Raw genomic sequence first — 26,883 nt, forward strand, 5'->3', positions numbered from 1 at the left:
AGTTGCACGATAATGTCCATAAAACAAGTTTTATGTATAAATCATAATATTGCAAAGAAACAAACAAAAAAAAACTACTCCGCTCAAAGTGTAATGTTTTTGAGGGTTCCTACAAAGGTAACATTTTATGAAGATTAAACTGGAGCAACTGGTTCTGGTTATTTAAAGCCGTACCGGTACTGTAGAATGTTTCACTTTTATTACAATCGTCAGATTTATAGCTGAAGGAAATCTCGACTTAAAGCCACAGCAAAATTTCCAGAGCTGGATTCGAACACACAACCGCATTGGTCAAGAATCTGTTAGTTGTAGCGAGTCAGGGCTTTAAAGTAAAAAAGGTTAACCAATAGTATACATATAAGTCTGGATCGAAAATATTCATGCATGAAATAGGGATAGTGTTTGTTACTCCAAAAGAACGAACATCACAAAACGGGTTTTAAGGGTGTGAAGATATTTTTATTTCGTATCTAAAATATGGCATAACTGAATGCTGAAGCGCACATAACATTAGGTTCCCATACACGCGGCGGCCCCAGAATTAGGGACAACGATAAATGCAAACGAGAATGGCGGGAGAGGGACTTCAGATGAGACAATTTTCGGTGGCAAGGGAGGTAACTGTCCAGATATCAGCTCCAGCGGTTTACCATTCAGATTCACCTTCCTGAAACACAGCACAAGTCGACAAGTCGAAAAAACATCCACGGAATTGATCTTGCTTTTATCAGGTCAGCCGAAGTTTTAGTGTTGAAGTGTTTATGATGTTGCATAAGGCTAGACAAGAAAGTTGGAGCGATAATATAACATTATACATTTACAATAATTTAATTATACCTTTGAGACACACTGTTTACTTAGTGTTAAACATGAAGACCTTCATCTTGGCTGTCCACAGGTCTTACCTGCTCACCAAGGTTGTATCGTCACCAGACGTCAGCTCGTAAACATGCAGGTCAATACCTCTAAACTGGGGGAAGGACATATTCATGGATGTGTTGTATAGATTCATCGCGTAGAATGTGATTGCCCCGAGGCCATAACCAGACCTGGGAATAAATGAAACACTTACAGTATTGAACAAAATATTCCGTGGTGAAATATACAACATACATATGTAAAAATACATCCTCTGCTTAAGCATTGGTGGTAGGGGTGTTACTACTATCCAATCATTTACAGGAACAGTTGGAATAAAACCGTAACTGAGGTCTACTAACAAGGGTTTTACGTTATGTGTGACTTTGCCAGCTATCACACTGTTTTTAATACATGTACTACATACCGTACATCATTAAAAAATATTTCAAACTATATAGAAAACCAGTCAAGCATATGAAACCGTCTACCCTGTTTTCCTCAGAAAATATCGCAGTGTTCCAGTTTGAAAGTATCTATAAAATGAACATACATCAGTACTGGTATTAAGCCATCACCATTCACTGAGAAGCAGTTTTGTGGTCAGCTGATGTATTCGCTACATTGCTCGTTTGTATCATTTGCATATCTTTTCTCAATGTGACGCTGGTTCTCTCACCATTTGTGTCTTTGTGACAAAGTTCACCAATGTTATTCTTTCATCACATACTTTTCCCAACATCAAAAATGTTTCTATACATATACGACACCAATACCCTGTTCCCATGGTGAAAATTTCACCTTCTCGGCTCTCAGCTGGATTAAACCCGCGGAGCTGTTTTGACAGCTATTACCACTGACGCAAAGGTTACAAACTATATATTTTACAGAGTAACTACGAAGAAGAACACTTAGAATCCTCTTGAACTTTCATTAGTTAGAACACATTCTAAATTACATTTTAATTAAACATAAAACAGAACGTTTCATGTGTCCTTTTGCTACCTTAGGAGGTTGTCAAACTAGCACAGTGAATGTAAACCCTATGTTTCTCCTGTGTTTGCACTGTACACAGAACAACGCACCTACTCCTAGTACAGAGAATATAAACCCTGAGTTTCTCTTATGATTTCCCATGCTCAGAACAACTCATATACTGCTGGTACAGTTACTGTACATCCTGAGTTTCTCCTGTGATGTCCTGTGCTCAGAACAACTCACCTACTCCTAGTAGAGAGAATATAAACCCTGAGTTTCTCTTATGGTTTCCCATGCTCAGAACAACTCATATACTGCTGGTACAGTGACTGTACATCCTGAGTTTCTCCTGTGATGCCCTGTGCTCAGAACAACTCACCTACTACTGGTACAGTGACTTTAATCCCCGAGTTTCTCCTATGGTGTCCCATGCACAGAACAACTCATATACTGCTGGTACAGTGACTGTACATCCTGAATTTTTCCTGTGATGTCCTGTGCTCAGAACAACTCACCTACTACTGGTACAGTGAATTTAATCCCCGAGTTTCTCCTATGGTGTCCCATGCACAGAACAACTCATATACTGCTGGTACAGTGACTGTACATCCTGAGTTTCTCCTGTGATGTCCTGTGCTCACAGGAACTCACCTACTGCTGGTACAGTGGCTGTAGACCCTGAGTTTCTCCTGTGCCTGTTCTGTACTCAGAACAACTCACCTACTGCTGGTATAGGGACTGTAAAACCCGAGCTTCTCCAGGGATGTCCTGTACTCAGAACAACTCACTGTACTGCTGGCACAGTGACTATAAACCCTGAATTTCCCCTGTATTCACATCAACTCACCTACTGCGAGTAGAGTGACAGTAGACCCTGAGTTTCTCCTGTGATATCCTGTATTCAGAACAACTCACCAACTACTGGTACAGTGACTGTAGACCCTGAGTTTCTCCTGTGTCTGTTCTGTACTCAGAACAACTCACCTACTACTGGTATAGGGACTGTAAACACCAAGTTTCTCCTGTGATGTTCTGTGTTCAGAACAACTCACCTACTGATGGCATAGGGTGATTATTAACCCCGATTTTCTCAGGTGTTTGCCTGTACTCACATCAACTCACCTACGGTGACTGTAAAACCTGAGTTTCTCCTGTGATGTCCTGTGTTCAGAACAATTCACATACAGTACTGCTGGTACAGTGACTACAGACCCTTAGTTTCTCCTGTGATGTCCTTTACTCAGAACAACTCACCCTACTTCTGGTACGGAGACTGTACATCCTAAATTTCTCCTGTGATGTCCTGGTACAGTGGCTGTAGACCCTAAGTTTCTCCTATATGTGTTTGCCCTATATTCACAAAAACTCACCTGCTGCTGATACGGCGACTGTAAAACCTGAGTTTCCCTGTATTCACATCAATTCACCTACTGCGTGTAGAATGACTGTAAACCCTGAATTTCTCCTGTGATATTCTGTATTAAGAACAACTCAGCAACTACTGGTACAGTGACTGTTGACCCTGAGTTTCTCCTGTGTCTGCCCTGTCCATAGACCCACTCAACCACTAGACCCTGAGTTTCTCCTGTGATGCCCTGTGCTCCGAAAAACTCACCTACAGCTGGCATAGTGACTGTAGACTCTGGGTTTCTCCTGTGTGTGCCCTGTACTCACAACATCTCCTGTGATGTCATGTACTAAGAACAACTTACCTACTTTTGGCATAGGATGATTTTCCGTGATTTTCTTAGATGTTTGCTTGTACTCACATCAACTCACCTACTGCTGATACGGTGACTCTAAAACCCTGAGTTTCTCCTGTGATGTCCTGTGCTCAGAACCACTCACCTACTGATGGTACACTGAGTGTAAAACCTGAATTTCTCCTGCAATGTCCTCTGCTCCGAAAAACTCACCTACTGCTGGCATAGTGACTGTAGAACCTGACTTTCTCATCTTTTATCCCTGTGCTCAAAAACCCAAGTATCTCCTGTGATGTCGTGTACTCACAACAACTCACCCACTGCTGACACAGTGACCGTAAAAAACCCCGAGTTTCTCCTGTGATGCCATGCATTCAGAACAACTCACCTACTACTGGTACAGTGACTGTAGTCCCTGCGTTTCTCCTGTCCTGAGAAAAACTCACCTACTACTGGTACAGTGACTGTAGATCCTGAGTTTCTCATCTTTTATCCCTGTGCTCAAAACTATCTGTCCAACTAGGTTTTTGTATAATACAGTCAGCCAGTAATCCTGCAAAGCAAAATGTTTTTTTTTATTCGAACCCGACAGTCGTTCAGCTACATGTAAATGTACAATGTTGTCCTAGTAAGAGCAATAAATCATCATTACATTAATTAAGCATGAAATGTACCGGTGTATATTTGTTCAATCTCAATTAGAGACACAGGATTTAAAATATTTAACACATGTAAAGTCTGTCTGAATAAAGGAACTTACCGGATTCACACTAAAAACCCCATTAGAATAATCTAGCAGTCCATAGTGTCCTCCTACAAAGGCTTGTCTTAACACCACTTCTGTTCCGTAATACGCGGCCAGGCCAAGTTTATCCAGCCACCTGACAGTGTTGTAACAGAACCAGATAATGACTAGCCTTAGCTTGTCCAGACAGTGTTAGGCAATCACTAGCTTTTGCTTGTCCAGCCACATGACAGTGTTGTAACAGAACCAGATAATGACTAGACTTAGCTTGTCCAGCCAAATGACAGTGTTATAACAGAACCAGATAATGACTAGACTTAGCTTGTCCAGCCAAATGACAGTGTTGTAACAGAACCAGATAATGACTAGCCTTAGCTTGTCCAGCCACATAACAATGTTATAACACAACCAGATAATGACTAGCCCTGGCTTGTCCAGCCACATCACAGTGTTATAACACAACCAGATAATGACTAGCCTTGGCTTGTCCAGCCACATAACAGTGTTATAACAGAACCAGGTAATGACTAGCCTTAGCTTGTCCAGCCAAATGACAGTGTTGTAACAGAACCAGATAATGACTAGCCTTAGCTTGTCCAGCCACATAACAATGTTATAACACAACCAGATAATGACTAGCCCTGGCTTGTCTAGCCACATGACAGTGTTATAACAGAACCAGATAATGACTAGCGCTAGCGTGTCCAGCCACATAACAGTGTTATAACAGAACCAGATAATGACTAGACCTGGCTTGTCCAGCCACATAACAGTGTTATAACAGAACCAGATAATGACTAGCGTTAGCCTGTCCATCCACATAACAGTGTTATAACAGAACCAGATAATGACTAGCCCTGGCTTGTCCAGCCACATAACAGTGTTATAACAGAGCCAGATAATGACTAGCCCTGGCTTGTCCAGCCACATAACAGTGTCATAACAGAGCCAGATAAAGACTGACCTTGGTTTGTCCAGACAGTGTTAGACAATGTCTAGTCTTCGCTTGTCCAGTCACATAACAGTGTTATAACAGAACCAGACAATGGCTTGCCTTAGCTTGTCCAGCCAAATGACAGTGTTGTAACAGAACCAGATAATGACTAGCCTTAGCTTGTCCAGCCACATAACAATGTTATAACACAACCAGATAATGACTAGCCCTGGCTTGTCTAGCCACATGACAGTGTTATAACAGAACCAGACAATGACTAGCGCTAGCGTGTCCAGCCACATAACAGTGTTATAACAGAACCAGATAATGACTAGACCTGGCTTGTCCAGCCACATAACAGTGTTATAACAGAACCAGATAATGACTAGCGTTAGCCTGTCCATCCACATAACAGTGTTATAACAGAACCAGATAATGACTAGCCCTGGCTTGTCCAGCCACATAACAGTGTTATAACAGAGCCAGATAATGACTAGCCCTGGCTTGTCCAGCCACATAACAGTGTCATAACAGAGCCAGATAAAGACTGACCTTGGTTTGTCCAGACAGTGTTAGACAATGTCTAGTCTTCGCTTGTCCAGTCACATAACAGTGTTATAACAGAACCAGACAATGGCTTGCCTTAGCTTGTCCAACCACATAACAGTGCTATAACAGAACCAGATAATGACTAGCCTTAGCTTGTCCAGCCACATAGCAGTGTTATAAAAGAACCAGATAATGACTAGCCTTGGTTTGTCCAGCCACATGACAATGTTATAACAGAACCAGATAATGACTAGCCCTGGCTTGTCCAGCCACATGACAATGTTATAACAGAACCAGACAATGACTAGCCCTGACTTTTCCAGCCACATAAAAGTGTTATAAAGGAACCTGATAATGACTAGCCTAATATCTTTATCTTCTAATGATTAAAAAAAGACTTTTATGCATAGGTTTGTGCAAGTGCATATAGATGCATGGTTAATATAACAATTTCATGTACCGTACACTTACCTAAGTTATCTATCTTTTATCAAGCTTCTGTCCCTGTTTCCTCAATCAATACACCTGACCATCGGCAGAAATACTTTAGTCTAACACAAAACACCTTTCATACACATAAAACTATAAATACTGAAAGCTTGCTCGGTTAATGTCAAAGCATTCTGTGGTCAGATCAACTGAAATTCCTTACATGAATCCTGCGATGAATGTGTCGGACACTCCTGAAACACCACCCCCGTAGGCTGAACTAGTTTCTCCCACCCAGAATTTCTGTGTACCGTGAGACAGGTTACGAAGAATTTCCTGCGCTTCTGTCATATCTGGGATGAAACTGTCCAGTCTAGACGCGTCTATAAAGTCCGCGGCTTTGGCTTCGTGTCCATTCATATAATAACTGGAAGAGAAATTAAAATATCCTTATCTCAGATAGCTAGTTCAAACTGAAGAAATAAGTGGGGTTTACTTCAAATGTATTTAATTTACTCTAATTAAAAGTAGAGATTGTATGTAAATCACCATTTGGTCTATTCTCCACCAATCCTACGGGTGTGGTTCTCTCAGCCAGTATCAAAGCTTATGACAAATTTAAGCGCAGGCTTTGACGGAGAATCCGTTTTTATCAAATTCTAATGACTGAGACATTCCCTGATCACAGATCAAATTATCTTCATGAATCCTAGGGAAATATTTGCCACACAGGGCTTTTCATTTCATGCAATCACGTGATTAGAGTAGATAAATAAGAGTCCTGCAAGAGTCCAAAAAACAGGTTAGGTATAACTGCAAACAATTTATTGGGTTTGAGTCGGGGTAAACATGTGGTACGACAGACGTGACATCATGTTTCATGTTGCTCTTAGGTAAGAATGCCTGGTTATAAGTTGATTCATAGTTACCAAGGAATGTCGGTGGCCGTTTTGGTCGGTCACAACCCTCATCTTACATGTATTATTTTTTGTCTTTTCTTTCAGCTGAACTGAATTTTGATGAGTGATTATTATATAGCGTTGTGGTCAAAATTCATATGCATTTCCGAATTAATAAAAATACAATAATCTGAACAAATTCAACATAGTCATCCTATCTAGATAATTTTGCTGTGGGAGTTTTGACAGGATACAGAAAGCGATTCAAATTAAAGTCAATGACCTAAAATTTCGCCCATGACTCAGCTGTACATTTTTGTATTTGCCTGTTACTACTAGAAACATGTAAATTTCAGCGTCAAAAGTTATATTTTTTGACATTTATTTGTCCCTAAAACTGAAAGTACAGGTCATAGTTTATACTGTTGTAACGCTGCAGCGTTTGTGGACTACAAATACACCAGAACTTTGACGTCCTATACACGAAGGAATAAAATACCTTTGGATCACTTTCTTAAAGGCAGGAGCGAAATTTACAAGTTACCCATTGACTGCATTTATAGTGATTGATGGACTAAAATTGATTCGTTGCCGATATAAAGTTATACACGAAAGTTATGCAGATGTCATCAATCCTAAATGTACTGGCTGTTATCAAACAATATACGGAAATAATTAAAATAAGCACATTATAGAATTATTCAGGATGAGATCGGTCTGTCAATGGTTGATAAACTTGCTACAAGAAAATGTCAGGACTTTGATGGGGCTATCACTTACTGGTGGAAGGTCATGGCAGAGATATACTCTGACCCAGTTTTCATGAAGCTGAAACAATTAAAACACAAGATTTAACCCCATGGGAGAGAAGATATAAGTGTCATAACCTGGATACAGTTGTTAGGGAAGATAACAAGCTGTGATATTTAATACACAGATAATCAGACAAATCGTTATGTTCAAAGTTCATTTGTTCTGGAGTTAACATCTCTTCAATAGCTCTATAAACTCAAACCAAATGATTACTAGCAACTCTGCGGTGAACAGAGCGACGTCTCGACAAACAATATGTAATAAAGGTACATTGTAAATTTTCATCCACATAAGCAGTATCCTGTGACTGGGTAGGAAATCTGGTCTGGTGTCAGAACATTGTCTGGGTAGAGGGTAATGTCTGATGTCAGAACACTGTGTCTTGGTAGGGGGCAATGTGTGGCTTCGGGAAACTGAGTCAGAGTAGGGGGTAATGTCTGATGTCAGAGCACTGTGTCTGGGTAGGGTGTCATATCTGGTGTCATTATACTGTGACTGGGTTATCTGGTGTCATTACACTGTGACTGGGTAGGGTGTCATGTCTGGTGTCATTACACTGTGACTGGGTGGGATATCATGTCTTTTGTCAGTAATACTCTAAATGGATATATCTGGCGGTATGAGCCTGTAGCTGGGTGGGGCAACCGGTATCATGACTGGTGTCAGTATATTGTGGCTTGTTGGAGTGTCATATTTGGTGTCATCATACCGTGACTGCATGGGTTGGATGTCATGTCGTGTGTAAGTATCTTGTGATTGAGTGAGATATCAGTATTCAGTGTGCTTGGCTGTAAAATCTGGTGTGAGTATATTGTGACTGGTTGGATGTCATGTCCCGTGTCTATACACTCTGATTGTGTGGAGCATCATAGCTGGTGTCAGCATACTGTGACAAGGTAATACATGATGTAAGGTGTCAGTCTAATGTGACTGTGCAATCTAAAATACTTCTGAAAGCTTTTACAATGAACTCATTTTGTTAAAGACAGGGTTTATCGTGGATGGCTTACTCCTTTAGGTATGGGCCGCTGGAGCCTACATCCCGTGTCTCGTCTGGGCCTAACAGAAGGCGTGAGGAGAAGGTGGGCATGGAGTCCATGATCGCACGCAGTCTACCAAAGTCATGCCCTAACTGCCGCGGATCCACCGATCTGTTATATTGGTGTGGGTAAATATCAGGCTCTACCAATTTAAAAAAGTATATAACAGAGTAACATAACATTAATGGCAATACATGATAAGCTTTACGGAAAGGATCTCTTTTTGTTGAAGTTAAATTTATGTTACTTCTTGGTATCATACTTTACCATCATTATTGGCTGCTCCTTGACAAAAAATAATTCTTGGTTACAGGCTTTCAGTATCCTCAATGTGTGGTTTCATGGTTGTCATTACTCTCTAGATTCCATAATATCAATTACTCTCAGCCCGTCGTTTCACGGTGATCGATACTCTCTAGATCCTACGATATCAATTACTCTCAGCCTGTCGTTTCACAGTGATCGATTCTCTGTAGATGCTGCGGTATCAATTACTCTCAGCCTGTCGTTTCACAGTGATCGATTCTCTGTAGATGCTGCGGTATCAATTACTCTCAGCCTGTCGTTTCACAGTGATCGATTCTCTGTAGATGCTGCGGTATCAATTACTCTCAGCCTGTCGTTTCACGGTGATCGATTCTCTGTAGATGCTGCGGTATCAATTACTCTCAGCCCGTCGTTTCACAGTGATCGATTCTCTGTAGATGCTGCGGTATCAATTACTCTCAGCCTGTCGTTTCACGGTGATCGATACTCTCTAGATCCTACGATATTAATTACTCTCAGCCTGTCGTTTCACAGTGATCGATTCTCTGTAGATGCTGCGGTATCAATTACTCTCAGATTTTGGTTTTCATGGTGATCATTAGTGTTTATAGATTCTATATTAACCTTTACTCTCAGCCTGTCGTTTTATGATAATCATTACCCTCCTGATTCCATGATATCCATTACTCTCAGCCTGTGGTTAAACGGTGATAGATAATCTCTAAATTCCATAATATCAATTACACTCCGATTGTGGTTTCAGGCTGATCATTACTCTCTGTAGATTCTATAATAATCATTACTCTTAGACTGTGGTTTCATTATTACCATTACCCTCTTGATTCTATGATATCCATTACTTTCAGCCTGTGGTTTCATGGTGACTATAGTTGTCCACATCCTGCAATACCCATGACTTTCAGCTTGTGGCTTTATGATGACTATAGTTTCCACATCCTGCAAAATCCATTACATTCAGCCTGTGGTTTCATGGTGACTATAGTTGTCCACATCCTGCAATACCCATTACTTTCAGTCTGTGGTTTCATGGTGACTATAGCTGTTCACATCCTGCGATACCCATTACTTTCAGCCTGTGGTTTCATGGTGACTATAGTTGTCCACATCCTGCAATACCCATTACTTTCAGCCTGTGGTTTCATGGTGACTATAGTTGTCCACATCCTGCAATACCCATTACTTTCAGCCTGTGGTTTCATGGTGACTATAGTTGTCCACATCCTGCAATACCCATTACTTTCAGCCTGTGGTTTCATGGTGACTATAGTTGTCCACATCCTGCAATACCCATTACTTTCAGCCTGTGGCTTTATGGTCATCAGTACTCCTTAGATTTTGTGATATTTATCACAGCTAGTAGATTGACAGATTTGACTAAATTATTGTTACATTCTTAAACGTAAATTGCTCCAACATATAACCAGTGCGTTGGGTGACCAAAACCATTACAACATTACAACGTATAGCACTTTTTTTTTACATAGCACATTGTCAAGGTGTTTCCATTGCTCTAACTCTTTCAGCGTTAATACAACACTATAATTTTAATAGTGTACGGCACTTAGCAGATACCATCCACACCGGGATATATGCGGAAGCTGAACCAGCGACTTCTACCAATGATCAAACATTACCCAACCCTCTAAAGAAAACTACTCGGCTGCCCAACTAGCAATGGCCTTATGTTGGTACAAGAAGAATCGATAGTGTATCCCTTCCTACCATTGCCTAACTCCAAATCCAGAACGTAGCCCTTGTCAGCTGAGTATTTCATTAGTTCAATTGCATTTGCTGGATCCCAAGCTGTTCCAGAACGATACAGGCTGTTTAGACCAAAAATCAGGCTTAGGTTGGCCTGTGTGGCAAACTGGTTCAGTTCATCCCACGTTGTGGCTGTAAACAAAACCAACAGAGAAATGTAAATGTAAAAAACATCAACAGAATAAAGTCGTTGTTCATGATATGGCATTAGACTGGAGACCAGTAGTGGATAAATCCAAATTTAAACAAAGAGCAGACCTATAATGAGCAAATACAACTTTTATTGGTACTAGTTGTACCGATGGGTTGACTGGTTTTGAGGATTTGGGGTCGTAAACCTTCGCTTTCTAGGTGCAAATCTGTACGTCATACGTAAGGAAGTTCGCCAATTACATACCAAAGCTCACCGGTATTATTCTAGCAGCAGCTTCTTCTACCCATGAACCTGTACTCTGTCATGTATATACAGCCTACATGAAACGTTAAGGATGGTAAATACCTGTGGAATCAATGAATAACTTTCTCCTTTTAGAGTAAATTCATGAAGAACTACAGTCTATTGCACAATACAAGAATAGGAACAGTTTCTTATGTTTGTCTTGCTATTAAACGACCTTTTCATACAGCTATGCTTGACAAAGCAGGGGGTGAAATCTGGTTCATGCGAGTCATTTTCCAGTGGTGACCTTGACCGTTAACCTTCAGCTCATTTAAGATCAACAGGTGGTCATTAGTTGAACAAGTACAAATGTCTGTCAAAAATAGGTTTTACAGTCTTTTTGAGTGTTGCTTAACACCATGCTCAACAATTTTCCTTTTATACGACGGTGGTTGGTTTTATGGATAGAGGAAATCGGATTGCCCGGCGTAAACCACTGACCTTTTGCAAGTTTCTGAGAAAGCTTCCCACATGTGATGTACATCTGTGCAAGTCATTTTGGTAGAAGGCAAGTAGTCTTCTACGAATCTGACGGTGCAAACCCACACTGGAGAGTGGTCCGCCTCTTTTTCTCAACTAAAGTACAATACATATAGAGTAACTTCCACGATGACTTACTGGAAAGTGTGCAGTTAGGAAAGTTTGTGTCCTGGTGTTTATTTCCTGTAGAGAAGATGAGGGAATCCCCTGGTGTTCCCCCAACCCTCAGGTAGGCAGGGTAAAGAGCTCTGGCCAGCCTGATCGCCAACGATGATCTGCAAATCATGGACACGAGACTTATTTATTTATTTGATGGGAGTATTGCGCCATCCTCAAGAATAATTCATTTATGTGATGGTGGGAGGAAACGGAGAAGTTCACGACCATCCATAGGTTCCGAAGAGGAATCCCCAGCATGAGTTGAACTTGATTCACATTTCATGGCGAAAGGTTCTTGGGCCATTGCGCTGTGCTAGCACCCTTATATTACCTTAAGAGTTGCACGTATATAATTTACAAGAACTTTTTTTGGTATTTGGGATACTTTCCATAAACTAGCATGAATGACAGATCATATCAATATAGGTATCATGGAGTGACCATATCCCTTATATGAGGGCAAGTCGTTCAACTATCGGGCGTGCAATGCATAACATTTGTTTACCTAGGGTCGAAACCCTTCCAATGGTTCACAAGATTGCCTGCATCCAGCGTGATACTGACAAACCTCTCACTGGTTACGGACACCACACGGTCCGTCTGCACGGTCACTTCCAAGCCCGCCACTTGTACGGACTGGATCAGCAGAGAGCCTAGACACAGGCACGTATAAACATCCCGCACGGCCATGATCAGTCAATGGCCCGAACTCACTGTCTCTAAAACATACTATACATGAGTAACTCCGCATCTGATTAAGGTCAGCCTGTGCTAGTTTGAGACCCACAGAAATGACGTTTGTATGTATCACAAGATAACATGGAATTGACATAGTTTCTGTGCGAATCCATTGCACATTCAGTTATTTTAATAATATGTACCGTTCATGAATCTGTAGTGTTATGTATTCAAATCTGGTTCCCATATAGCCGGTGAGAAATCGACACCCTCTCCCGCTCCTAATCTACACACTCTCTCTACTCCACGCTCAATGTAAGAACACGTGCATCGGTGGTATGAGAACACGGACACAAGTTCAGCTTTCTCGGTTGGATTTTTCGTTGAGAACAGTCATTGAGTTGAGTCGCCGGTCCCGACCGATTCAAACGCTGGCCACCGGTGGTCGTTCATCGGGTGCATATGAACCAGGTTTAATAGTTCATGCAAGTGGAACGGATATAAAATAAATTTTCTAAATCTTCTAGACTGTCGGCAACAGTCGCACACGTGGTGGTTTTGTGTTACGGTAGGCGACGGTCGTCCTGGTGGCGGTCACGTACCAAGGTGAGCTGCGCTTGTCACGGTGGTGGTCACGTACAATGATCGCCTTGGTGGCGGTCACTTACCACGGTGAGCGACAGTCGCCCCGGTGGCGATCACATACCACAGTGTGCGACGACCGTGTACGACCACAAAACAGTGTATAAAAGTCCCCTAAATAGATATGTAAGGCGACTTGGAAACCAAATCCAGGAATGGCTGCATGTCAGGAATCTCCATTGTGATCTCAATGCAGTCGGCCAGCAAGCCGGACGAAGCTAGCCAATTCCCTATAGGACGAAGATTGGTAAGCAATTACAGTCAAAAATGTACCTACGGCCACCTGTAATCAGCGTCCATTTGCCATAAGCGGCCACTCTCTGCCGCGACCAAACAATTTTCCATGTTAAACGACCTGTAATATGCGAGCACCTGTCCAATGCGTCCAGCGGCCAATATATTTTGCCACCAAATTCTATATCAGCCTGTCCTGAGCGGCCGAGACTTTCAACAGTAATGGTGACTGCCGCATCGGACATTCAAGAATTTCAAAATGGCGACCACCTGACTTCAATAGGTTTTGTAGTGATTAAAAGTTACAACCTGCCACCTTGTGAAGACAAGTGGAGTGGGAACATTATTGGTCAATAGGACTGAAGTCTATTGTTCTTTAATCAGGCCTAGCTGGATATTGTCGGGATGTCCTGCACTGTGGCAGTGGATTAGCTCCCTGCTGAGGTCCCCGCTACGAATGCCAGAAAAACTCCGATATAATCGGATATAATCTGACCTCCTGTGGTTCCTCCCATGAATGGTGTCTTTGACAAATTATCTGGCTTGCTTGGCCATTATCTTTGCAGGCAAATGATGTTGTGTTTTCATTTCGCGTGGCCAAAATATTGCATGTACCGGTACCGGACACATGGAGAAACTGATTTTCCTCGTACATGTTGTTGTTGTTGTTTCACCGATAATAGCAAATATGATTGAACATCTCAGCAGTCTGCCATTTACAGTCCAAAACTTTGTTAGAATAGTCATTTATACCTACGTAGGCCAAACTAGGATATGGCTGTCTAGGTCTTGACAATGATGGGAAGAAAGTTCTCCTGTCATGCGTGCCCTCACCTGAAACTCTTTCTGTAATCGCCTGTTAAATGCGTGAAGTCCATAGGTTTACCCGACACAACTTGAAATTATTAAGTTATTATTTTACTACAATTGTTATATTTCTATGAAATTTATGTACCAGAACAGATTAGTGCTGTAACAATTATGTATAACATTATTATGTAGGCCAACATGTGTAGATTTCCTGAAACTTAATTCAGTTGTGATTTGGCTTGGTCTTCACAACCTGTCTTGTGTGGCCAACTGTCATATGCGGCCACTTTTTACGTGTCCCTTCACTGGCCGCATACAACAGGTTTGACTGTATAGCCATCTGCATGGGGTGTAACTCTAACCAAAAGGGAGTTAATAGTTTACTCAATGAGTTTTTTGGAAATTATATATATATGAGTAAACTGAATTTTGGTTTATATTTTGTTAACATCTTTACACTGAAAACTGTTTGAATTGTGTGAATGATTTAGTACGATGTTCCAACAGCCAAAGACAGAAAGAGAACATGTACTTTGAAATCAGATAATCCCAACCTCTACTCCATGCCTATCGCCAATCGATGCTTTCGTCAATCTATTGAAACATATCCATGGAGAGCGCATCTTTAGACGCCATTAACTTTTGGTTTTGATAACTTAAGTATCGGTTTGCACATGGTGGTCTGAAAAGCGTGATAATGCTGAATCACTGTAAACCATCCATTTAACGCCATTGTGTGAGAAACCCAATGATCCTCAATGCTAGCAGGCATTTCCACAGATTGATGCCAGACATCAGTGAAGAATGATACTTAGAACTGAAACACTCGTACATTACCAATAAGTTAATACTAGCACTTTTAATTTTTTTATTTATTTATTTATTTATCTGATAATTGGTGTTTATGCCATACCAAAGAATATTTCATTTACAGGGCATTAGCCTCCATTATCGCGGAAGGATGAAGGAAGTCCACCGCCATCCGAAAGTTACTGACAGACCTTTCCACGTACAGCCACGGATGAAGCCGTCATGCATGAGTTGAGACTAACGCACAAATCCACCGTTCCGTTATAACAGTGACATAGGTAACAACATTAGCAGGGCTTTTTAAGAAGGTAACAGCTGATAGCATATTTACACCTCTATAATTTATGAAAGAAATGTATTTACTTGTGTAAATCTCAAACAATTTTAGAGACCATCAAAACAACTAATATTAAGATTAATTACATATATATTAATAAATAATAAAGGTTAAATGTCCCATTACATCAATTTTATAATAATCAACAACACATATACTAATGTACAACTGTGCGTATCTCATGCAAGGAAATATATCATCATGAAAAAAATTAACTCGAAATGATGTATACAGGTGCAAATACTCGTACAAGAATGATTTTTCAAAAACTGATTTTTTTCATACACAAAATATGTCAAAACTGAGTGATGAAGAGCACATAAACTCAGGTTCCCATACACGCAGCTGCCCCAGAATTGGGTACAACGATAAATGCAAACGAGAATGGCGGAAGAGGGACTTGGGATGAGAAAATTTTCGGTGGCAAGGGAGGTAACTGTCCAGATATCAGCTCCAAGGGTTTACCATTCAGATTCACCTTCCTGAAACAGCAAAATATAAGTTATATCCGTTTAGAAAACAGATTGAATTTGATGCCTACATAGGTTCAGTGAAGTACATATGACAGTCTGGAACTAAGTGTATGCCAAAGAATTATATGATGGTTCACAGGTCTGTACTCAGCATGCCCAGTCTAACCTGGAATTAGGGTAGACGTCTGTCTTAATCCCAGGCCTGACAGGCCACTGGGGCGATGTTTTCAGATCTAACCGTACATTTAGAGTACTACAAGTAGGCAATGTCATAATGAGGAATATTGAGGAGTAACTTGTCATCTATAGGTCGCGAATATTACCGGCACCGTCAATTTTACCAGGATGCATAACTTTGCCTCAGTATAGATGGTTTAAATGGCAGCTATATTTGAGGTAAGTTTGTATATATTGCCCATTGTGTGTCCTTACCAGGCACGGGCCTCTGTCCAGCTTATGACACCTCTAACAATAGACACCCAGTGGGCAATACACAAACTTACCTCAAAGATGGCTGCCATTGCAAACCATCTATAACAATAGATTTACAGAAGATGGCCTGTTACCGCTGTCACTGTGATAGTATGCATCAATCAAAGTGCACTGGGCCCAGTTGTGTTAAAAATGTATTAAGAATTAAGCCCGGTATTAGCTCTAGTCCAGACTAAAGTGTCATTTACTTTGTATTAGGTTTAGACTGGTACTAAGATTTCAGCCTAGCTTAACTTTAATACACTTTTGAACAACTGGCCCCTGAACTACGTAGATGGAGAATCAGATAAATCAGATAAACAGTCAATTCAATCAATTCTGATATTAGGTAGGGTATGGCTCTCTTCAATGTCGACCCATCTTACCTGGTCACCAAGGTTGTATCGTCACCAGACGTCAGCTCGTAAACATGCAGGTCAATACCTCTAAACTGGGGGAAGGACACATTCATGGATGTGTTGTATAGATTCATCGCATAGAACGTTATTGCCCCAGGACCATAACTAGACCTGCAAACCCAGAAAGTAAATATATTTATATAAATATATTAATATTAATATAGCTTTTCTTTTGTGGGATAGAAAAAGTCCACTGCACTACATTCGACACCAATTCAATTTTGCATGGCATTTCAAATGTATGTATTCATATATATTTTGTATAACAATGAAATGAAAACAAACAACGCAATTGTTGGCGATATTTGTCATTTTCAACCCACATATGTTCGCCTATCCTTAACCTACATTCAGTACATCATATGTTTTGTTCATAAAACCTAACAGTGTTTCTCTTTTCAAGTACATAATCTAAACAGTGCCTCATACCTATTTTACGCCATGAAATGGCTGCAATATTGCCGAAGTGGTGTTAAACCATTATCATTCATTGAGAATATTTTGTAATCAGCTACTGTATTTCCGCAATCTAATCCAGTCTAATCCAATGTCCACTCTAATTAATTTGTCCACTCTTTCTATTACTCAATCCACGTGTCATTGATTTGTCCACTCTTTCTATTATTCAATGTTTCACTGACTTCTCCCAATCTTTCTCTTATTCAATGTTTCATTCATTTGTCCACTCTTTCTATTATCCAATGTTTCGCTGACTTCCCCAATCTTTCTCTTATTCAATGTTTCATTCATTTGTCCACTCTTTCTATTATCCAATGTTTCGCTGACTTCCCCAATCTTTCTCTTATTCAATGTTTCATTCATTTGCCCACTCTTTCTATTATCCAATGTTTCACTGACTTCCCCAATCTTTCTCTTACCCAATGTTTCACTAATTTTTGCAATCTTTTTCTTGTCCGATGTTTCACCTACTTGTCCAATGTTTCTCATACCTAATGTTTTACTGAGTTTCCCAATCTTTTTCCTTCCCACTATTCCACTTATTTATCCAATGTTTCTCCTACCTAATGTTTTACTGAGTTTCCCAATCTTTTTCTTTCCAAATATTCCACTTATTTATCCAATCTTTCTCCTACCTAATGTTTTACTGAGTTTCCCAATCTTTTTTTTTCCAAATATTCCACTTGTTTATCCAATGTTTCTCCTACCTAATGTTTTACTGAGTTTCCCAATCTTTTTCCTTCCCAATGTTCCACTTATTTATCCAATCTTTCTCCTACCTAAAGTTTTACTGAGTTTCCCAATCTTTTTCTTTCCAAATATTCCACTTATTTATCCAATCTTTCTCCTGCTTAATGTTTTACTGAGTCTCCCAATCTTTTTCTTTCCCAATATTCCACTTATTTATCCAATCTTTCTCCTACTTAATGTTTTACTGAGTTTCCCAATCTTTTTCCTTCCCAATATTCCACTTATTTATCCAATCTTTCTCCTACCTAATGTTTTACTGAGTTTCCCAATCTTTTTCCTTCCCAATATTCCACTTATTTATCCAATCTTTCTCCTACCTAATGTTTTACTGAGTTTCCCAATCTTTTTCCTTCCCAATATTCCACTTATTTATCCAATGTTTCTCCTACCTAATGTTTTACTGAGTTTCCCAATCTTTTTCCTTCCCAATATTCTACTTATTTATCCAATCTTTCTCCTACCTAATGTTTTACTGAGTTTCCCAATCTTTTTCTTTCCCAATATTCCACTTATTTATCCAATGTTTCTCCTACCTAATGTTTTACTGAGTTTCCCAATCTTTTTCTTTCCCAATGTTCCACTTATTTATCCAATGTTTCTCCTACCTAATGTTTTACTGAGTTTCCCAATCTTTTTCCTTCCCAATATTCTACTTATTTATCCAATCTTTCTCCTACCTAATGTTTTACTGAGTTTCCCAATCTTTTTCTTTCCCAATATTCCACTTATTTATCCAATCTTTCTCCTACCTAATGTTTTACTGAGTTTCCCAATCTTTTTCCTTCCCAATATTCCACTTATTTATCCAATCTTTCTCCTACCTAATGTTTTACTGAGTTTCCCAATCTTTCTCCTACCCGATGTTCCACTGATTTTTTCATTCTCTGCCTCACTCAATCCATGTTTCACCAATTTATCCACCCTTTGTCTTATTCAGTATTTCTCTGTTTAGTTCACTATTTGTGACTTTCCAGATGTTTTCCACACTTTACTTTTACCCAATGTTTCACAAAGTCATTCACACTTGCTCTAACTTAACGTTTTACTAATTTCACCACTCTTCATCAATGCTTTATGCATCCATCCACTCTGTTTCGCCCACACCCTAATGATTCCCAGATTCAAATGTTTCACTGACTTGCTCACCCTTTGTATCTTTGCTAATTTTTGTCCTTCTGTTGCACAAATATTCCCAATCTTTCTCGGGCACAATATTTTACTGATTTGTCCACTGTTACTCACTGAATCTTTGTTTTACTCTTTTTCTGACTCGCTCAATGTTTCTCTGATCTGTTCATTGTTTCTCTTACTCCATCTTTTAACCAATTTTCCCAGCTTTTCTCTTGTCGCACATTTTAGTTACGGATTATTCCATTCTTTCTCATTATCAGTGAAAAATTGTCCATTCATTCTCTTCAGTGGAAAACTGTCCACTCATTCTCTTCGTCATCCACTGTTTCATGGACTTGTCCACTTTTTATGTTTTACCGATTTCATTCCTTTTTTTTCTTATGGCTGCACTCAATTGAAAACTCTATCTTTCACAGATCTATTCATACTTTCCCTCACTCAATAAATGCTTTGCTCAATACCCACCGCTATTAAGAGTCATCTAATGTTTTGTTACCCACTTACTCATTAACTGACTTACATACATTCTTACTCATTAGTTTGTCCTGTGCTCAGAACAGTCACATGCCACTAGTACAGTGACTGTAGACCCAGAGTTTCTCCTGTACTCAGAACAACTCACCTACTACTAGTACAGTGACTGTAGACCCAGAGTTTGTCTTTTGTTCGCCCTGTACTCAGAACAACTCACCTACTACTAGCACAGTGACTGTAGACCCTGAGTTTCTCTTTTGTTCGCCCTGTACTCAGAACAACTCACCTACTACTAGCACAGTGACTGTAGACCCAGAGTTTCTCTTTTGTTCGCCCTGTACTCAGAACAACTCACCTACTACTAGCACAGTGACTGTAGACCCTGAGTTTCTCCTGTACTCATAACAACTCACCTACTACTGGTGCAGTGACTGTAGACCCTGAGTTTCTCCTGTGTTTGTCCTGTACTCAAAACAGTCTCCCCCACCAGTTTCTTGTACAGAACTGTCAACCAGTAATCCTGCAGGGTAAATGTAGAGATTAGCTATTTCTGACAAATGTGGTGCAAGTATTTGTTAGATAAATCTTTGCTGCCTACAATATCACATTTCGGTTTTTCGGTAGCGACCTTGTCTGTGGAGTAACTGAAAACAAAAATGAAAAAAGAAAGATCGCATAAAAATAGCAAATTACAATATATATTGAAAAACAAACATTGACTGCAAGTTGATAGATAGCAAGTGAGATAGGAAATGGACACTTTGGCAATATGGAATTATAATGAGAGCCTACAAATAACCTCCTCTTGCTATAAATGATGATAGCACAGTTGGTAGAGCGTCCGCTTCTGGAGCGGTTAGTGCAGGGTCAATCCTGGGTCGAGTCACACCTAAGGCCTTAAAAGAGGAAGTTGTAACTTCCTCGCTTGATGTTCAGCATGAAGGGGATAGTACAACGACTGGTTGAGCCGTATCAGTATAATGGCTAGGACGGGGAGCCGTACTTCCCTTTAGTAAGGCGTCTCAGTGAAACAGCACGAGATGAAGAGCGGTGGGAATCAGTCCTGCAACAAGAAGGCGCATTACATACTCTAGGAACTGCTTCGTCGTCATATGACTGAAAAATTGTTAAGCGACGTTATACACCAATCACTCACTCACTCATTCACTATAAATGATGGATGGTCGTGGGTTATCTCCAGCTCTAACCATAATGCTTGCCGCCATCGTATAATTGAAATATTCTTTAGTACGGGATAAACACCAATCAAATAAATAAATAAATATAAATGATGCATGGGCTTTGGGTACATTTAGTGCTGTAATATTTGTCTTGTATTCATCAAGGACCAGTAAATTTCCGTTGAGGTTTGTACTTTGATTTAAGTACTTTGTGACACATTTCAGAAATTTCAGCTTTTTTTTACTGACGCTGCAGCATATAAATAATCCCGATGAAGATGAATATTGACACTTCCAATGCGACAATGACCTGTTTCCACATCTACATGTACATCGAGAATACCCCCAACGTACTGGGTTAGGACTGTAGACGCCATCAGAGTAATCCACCAGGCCGTAATTTCCACCCACAAACTCCTGCCGTATCACTACCTCAGCCCCGTAATACGCCGCCAATCCGAGTTTGTCCAACCACCTATCAGTTAAAACCATTTACATACAGATAATCCACCAATATGGTATGTTAGAATGTAGCATACTTGATTCAAACTTCATGTTTTACCATGCCGAATAATTCTTCAGAAACATTTAAGGTATTTATAACAAAATAAACAACTACGAAAATGTGGCCTTTAAAGAGGAAAACTATGTAGCTATGCCGTTAGCGAAAATCAGTAGACATATAAGATGTCAGCACTAACAGCGATGGATTCATTATGATATCAGTCGCTAGGAAGAAAGTAATGGGTAGAGTAACAATGGATTCGTTATGATATCAGGTCATAGGGTAAAAAATAATGAGGAGAGTAACGATGGATTCATTTTGATATCAGTTCCTAGGAAGAAAAGCAATGAGAGTAACGATGGATTTATTTTGATATCAGGTCCTAGGAAGAAAACTAACGGGGAGAGTAACGAAGGATTCATTATGATATCACGTCATAGGAAGAAAAGTTATGGGAAGAGTAACGATGGATTCATTTTGATAACATGTCCTAAGAAGAAAGGTAATGGGTAGAGTAACGTTGGATTCATTTTGATATTAGGTCCTTAGAAGAAAAGTAATGGTGAGAGTAACGATCGATTCATTTTTGATATTAGGTCCTAGGAAGAAAAGTAATGAGGAGAGTAACGATCGATTCCTTATGATATTAGGTAGTTGACGCAAAAGTAATGGTGAGAGTAACGATGGTTTCATTTTGATATTAGGTCCTTGGAGGAAAAGTAATGGTGAGAGTAACGATGGTTTCATTTTGATATTAGATCCTTGACGGATAAGTAATGGTGAGAGTAACGATGGTTTCATTTTGATATCAGGTCCTAGGAAGAAGAGTAATGGGGAGAGTAACGATAACTGCATCATGATATTAGTTCATAAGAAGAAAAGTTATGTGGTATAAGCGATGGCTACATTATGATATTAGGTCCTAGGAAGAAAAGCACTGGGGGTAGCCACTGCTACATTATGATATCATTTAATATCGAGAAAAGTAATGACTACATTCTGATATCGGTTCCTAGAAAGAAAAGTAAAGGGGGGGGGGGGGGCAGCGATGGACACATTATGACTCCACCTTGTAGCAAGAAAAGTAATGGAAAGGGAGCAGCGATAGCTACATTAGGATATCAGTTTTTAGGGGGGAAAAAGTAATGTAGGGTGGGGGACGATGGCTGCATTACGATATTAGTTCATAAGAAGAAAAGTTATATAGTATAAGCGATGTCTACATTATGATATCAGTTCCCAGGAAGAAAAGTAATCGGGCGAGCAGAAATGGCTACATTCTGGTCTCAGTTCCAAAGAAGAAAAGTAATCGGGCGAGCAGCCATGGCTACATTATATCAGATCCTAGGAAGAAAAGGGGATGGGGAGCAGCAATGGTTACATTATGATACCAGATCTTTTAAAAAAATTTAATCCTTACATGAATCCAGCGACGAACGTGTTTGAGATTCCAGGTGCACCCCCGTTGTAAGCCGTGCTGGTCTCCCCCACCCATAAGCTTTGAGTGCCGTAAGAGGCATTGCGTAGGATTTTCTGAGCTGACACCATATCGTAGATAAAACTGTCCAACTTGGCAGGATCCACAAAGTCCTGCGGTTGGGCAGTGTGACCGTTCATGTAATAGCTGGAATGGAATACTACAGATAGAGAAGCAACTGAATAAATCTAAATCTTTGCCAAATCCAATATTTTGGGAAATGGCCATTTGCACGAAGCCTTCTTGTTACCTGTAAGTAACTTCCACCTTCTTGAATATATCGTTTGACCGCCTGTTTGTCCGTTTGTGTCCTTTTCAGTCAAAAGATCCTCGAATTAGAATAAAGCTGACACAGTGGACCGATTGTTGAGATTTCTGGCGCATGCAGAATCATTTAGTGTGTCAAGCTTGTGACATGTATGACGTCAAAGCAAGAATGTGGTTCATATGTTTCTAGGAGAGCTACTAGCATTTCCAATAGAGCTGAACAAAGCCCACACTTGAAAGTATGTATACTTAGCAAATAAAATTGCCCAAATACTTTTAGTCACCAGTGACTTACTCTCAGCAGACCATAAAAACTGACAGCCGTCTTATGAATGAAAAACTCTTATGTATAGCCATAAACAGAAATGAAATAAATAAAGAAATAAACAAACCTCTAGGTACAATTAATCAAGCGTACTAGATTTTTCATTGATTTATATATAGCTTCATATAACGAATGCAAAATGTAGATGTACATGTATAATTATCGGGAAGCTTTCTATAGATTCTTGGCCGTCTGAACTGACTGATTCTGATTGTACTCAACACGTTGTAACACAGACAAGGGAGGTACAAATAATAACCGCCACAGAACCTTGGTTACTTACTGGTGGAAAGTCATGGCATTGATATGCTCTGCTCCAGTTTTCATGAAGCTGAAAACAAAAATAGAGCATAAAATATTAATACCACTGAAGAAGTGACGTTTGAAAACTGGAAACTTATTACTTGTCACCATTTTCCCTTTCCTACATTCCAGGAATTCTGGTCCAAGCTGTACAGTATTGTGATAGTTCAGTTTTATCGGTCAGGTGATATATTAATGCTCTCCACTGGGTAGCCTCACAACATAGGCGGAAATATGCTCCCTGTGGCCAGTTGGCCGATAGATAAGGTGTTGGCATCCTGTGTAGTCTTTAACGAAAGATGCATGATATCAGCTGACATATATGTGTCCAGTACATTTTATGTAGCAGTGTTGCAGGAGGGTCTTGCCTTAGTCCTATGCTTTAGGGCATGGATAAAGCAAATTATTCAACTTATTTCCAATTTATTTAAGAAATTTATTTCAAAACTGTTTTTTTTTATTTTTCAAAAAAATGTTTTCATTCCAAACCTGAATGGTTATGAAATACAACATATATGACTTTAATCGGCCTTACTTCTGCAGGTATGACTGAGTGAAGGAGTTGCTGTCGCCGGTAGTGTCAGGTCCGACCAGACGTCGTGATCTGAAGGCCGGCATGGAGTCCATCAGCTGGCGGAGAGTGCCGAAATCCCGACCCAGCTGTTGGGGATCCACTTTCCGACTGTACTCCTTCCAGTATATATCGGGCTCTGTTGCAGACATTGGCAACATATAGGTTATTCTGAATGACATGCGAATCATTAACTGAACTGTAATTACCGGACTGTGTTACATCTCCAAAAAATAAAACATCATGATAGTGTACTCTGACAAGAATACCAAGAAGTAGAAAGAATCATCTTACGATAATAACAAGGTTATTACTAGAAGTCGGATAAGGAAGAGATTTAGAGTAATGTAATAGTAAGAGCAGAAAATTGTGGAAAATGAGTGTATGGTGAGAGGTAAGATGAAGAGCAAGGAGAGCTAGTGTTCTCGGAGGAGAGAGTAAGGAGAATTAGTGTAGCGTCGAGAAGTAGGGAGAATTAGTGTACTCCAAGGAGAGGGTTAATAAGTCAGGAGAATTAGTACAGCTGTGAGAAGAAGGTAGAGGAAAAAGAATTAGTTTACTGGTAAAAAAGGTCGATGAGTAGGGAGAATTGGTGTGGTTAGAGTAGATGGGCGAAAAGTGGGGGGAACTGGCGTAGCTGGATAAGTACTGTAAGTAGCTAGGGGAGTAAATGTACAGTTAGAAGGTCGAGGGCCGGGGAGAATTAGTGTAGTTTGAAAGGGAGGATGAGTAGCAAATAGAATAAGTGTATTCTGTAATGAGGTTACTCGCCCAAGAAGGTTGGTGAGACAGAAAACCAAACAGATGGCATGTACAATGAGCAAAAGAGAGTACTGAATTCTATGGAATAGGTGTGAGGTGAGATGTAGCGAAAAGTTACCATTGCCTAACTCAAGATCCATACCGTACCCTCTGTCAGCTGAGTATTTCATCAGTTCAATAGCATTTGCCGGATCCCAGGCTGTGCCAGGACGATATAGGCTGTTCAGACCAAATATAAAGCTCAGGTTGGCCTCTTTGACAAATAGATTCAGCTCATCCCAATCTGCAGCTATAACCACAAAAGGAGCCGCATATGTCATTTCCCTATCATACATGTATTTCCCCACGTTACACTGCCAGCAGATGATTCCAAATATGATAATGGTCTACTGCCTCAATAACAACATCATAGAGAATAGGGCATGAACATAATGTGTGCAAGTATCAATGTTATTCAGTATATCAATATATATATCACGCATTTATACAGTATATTTTATAGCACAGTGCTGTTATGTACCGTGTGTATATACAGTGTATTTTATAGCACGATGTGATGTGTATCATGCATATATAAACTATATTTTATGACATTGTGCTATTTATTTATTTATTTGATTGGTATTTTATGCCGTACTCAATAATACTTCACTTAAACGACGGCGGCCAGCATTATGGTGGGAGGAAACCGGCAGAGGGGGAACTCACGACCATCCGCAGTACATTATGGTATATCACAAATAGTATATTTCATGACACACTGTGATGTGTCATGTATGCAGAGGTAGCCGTTACACAGAGTTGTACGATGAATGACAAATAGGCTCAGGCTGATGTATATGTATACGTGACCACTGAAAAACCCACTTTATAATTACTCCAGCCAAGGACAAAGTTTAAAATACAGCGAGTAAGATCGACAATCTCGGTCACATGAGTAAAATGTAGGCTAAAACTCACATGTTATTGTAGAATTTGCAATGGCTGTCGTAGAATTCCCCACCTGATATATGAGGGAGTCGGCCGTAGTGCCTCCCACCCTCAGGTAGGCTGGGTACAGAGCCTTAGCCAAGGTGACAGCTACAGGGGACCTGGGGATAAGACCAGGAGCCATATATAATACGCGTTAATAAAACATTGGTGCTAGCCTCATTGCATGTGCTGACTGAATGACTGAATGATTATGGATTAACGCTAATTTGGCACTACTGCAGCCATATCGATGTTACTTGTATACTGATATTCCGTGCCACATTTTTATACATGCTAGCTTATAAGAAACTGAATGTGATATGTTGTCTACATCATACATGACCGGAGAACTTTGTGGAACAGACCCTTTAATGCAAACATATGGATTGCAAGCTGTAGTGAAATAGATCCACGATTCCTTTCATACACATTTCATCTTTCAAAGTTGGATTGGCCAAAGTTAAAATTTCTATCAATTAATTTTCTGTTAATGAATGTCCACATGCGCACGTGTAAAGTTCAGCGTTGATTTTAATCTTCCCTAATTTCAGTACACGCACTGTTGGTATTACCTGGGGTTGAACGCCTCCCATTTGTCTATGATAATTGCAGGATCCATGGCAACGCTTATAAACTTGTCACTGGTCACAGACACGACACGGTCTGGCTGGGCCGTCACTTCCAAAACGGCCGGCCACACGGACTGTTGAGTCAGCAGAAATGAGAGAACCAACAACCACATAGCTGGTGACACCAT

The 26,883-nt window shown here is 40.1% G+C and overlaps 2 protein-coding genes across 2 annotated transcripts; both read right to left on the reverse strand.

Moving 5' to 3' along the window:
• Window positions 1-510: 510 nt before the first annotated feature.
• LOC135467557 (heparanase-like) lies at window positions 511-12,765 on the reverse strand. The gene is made up of 8 exons (XM_064745329.1): window positions 12,581-12,765; window positions 12,055-12,191; window positions 10,959-11,129; window positions 6,420-6,645; window positions 4,300-4,420; window positions 3,986-4,092; window positions 906-1,049; window positions 511-667 (listed from the first exon to the last, which is right to left on the reverse strand). Exons 1-8 carry the CDS (start codon window positions 12,763-12,765, stop codon window positions 511-513), a joined length of 1,248 nt encoding a protein of 415 aa, XP_064601399.1.
• LOC135467558 (heparanase-like) lies at window positions 6,490-26,883 on the reverse strand. Its single transcript, XM_064745330.1, has 11 exons — window positions 26,699-26,883; window positions 26,115-26,245; window positions 25,273-25,443; window positions 24,357-24,531; window positions 23,802-23,849; window positions 22,870-23,073; window positions 21,299-21,419; window positions 20,177-20,283; window positions 16,917-17,060; window positions 15,872-16,068; window positions 6,490-6,623 (listed from the first exon to the last, which is right to left on the reverse strand). Exons 1-10 carry the CDS (start codon window positions 26,881-26,883, stop codon window positions 15,912-15,914), a joined length of 1,443 nt encoding a protein of 480 aa, XP_064601400.1. The 3' UTR covers window positions 6,490-6,623; window positions 15,872-15,911.

Source organism: Liolophura sinensis, chromosome 6, assembly GCF_032854445.1.
Source record: "Liolophura sinensis isolate JHLJ2023 chromosome 6, CUHK_Ljap_v2, whole genome shotgun sequence".
In the NCBI taxonomy this organism is placed as follows: domain Eukaryota; kingdom Metazoa; phylum Mollusca; class Polyplacophora; order Chitonida; family Chitonidae; genus Liolophura; species Liolophura sinensis.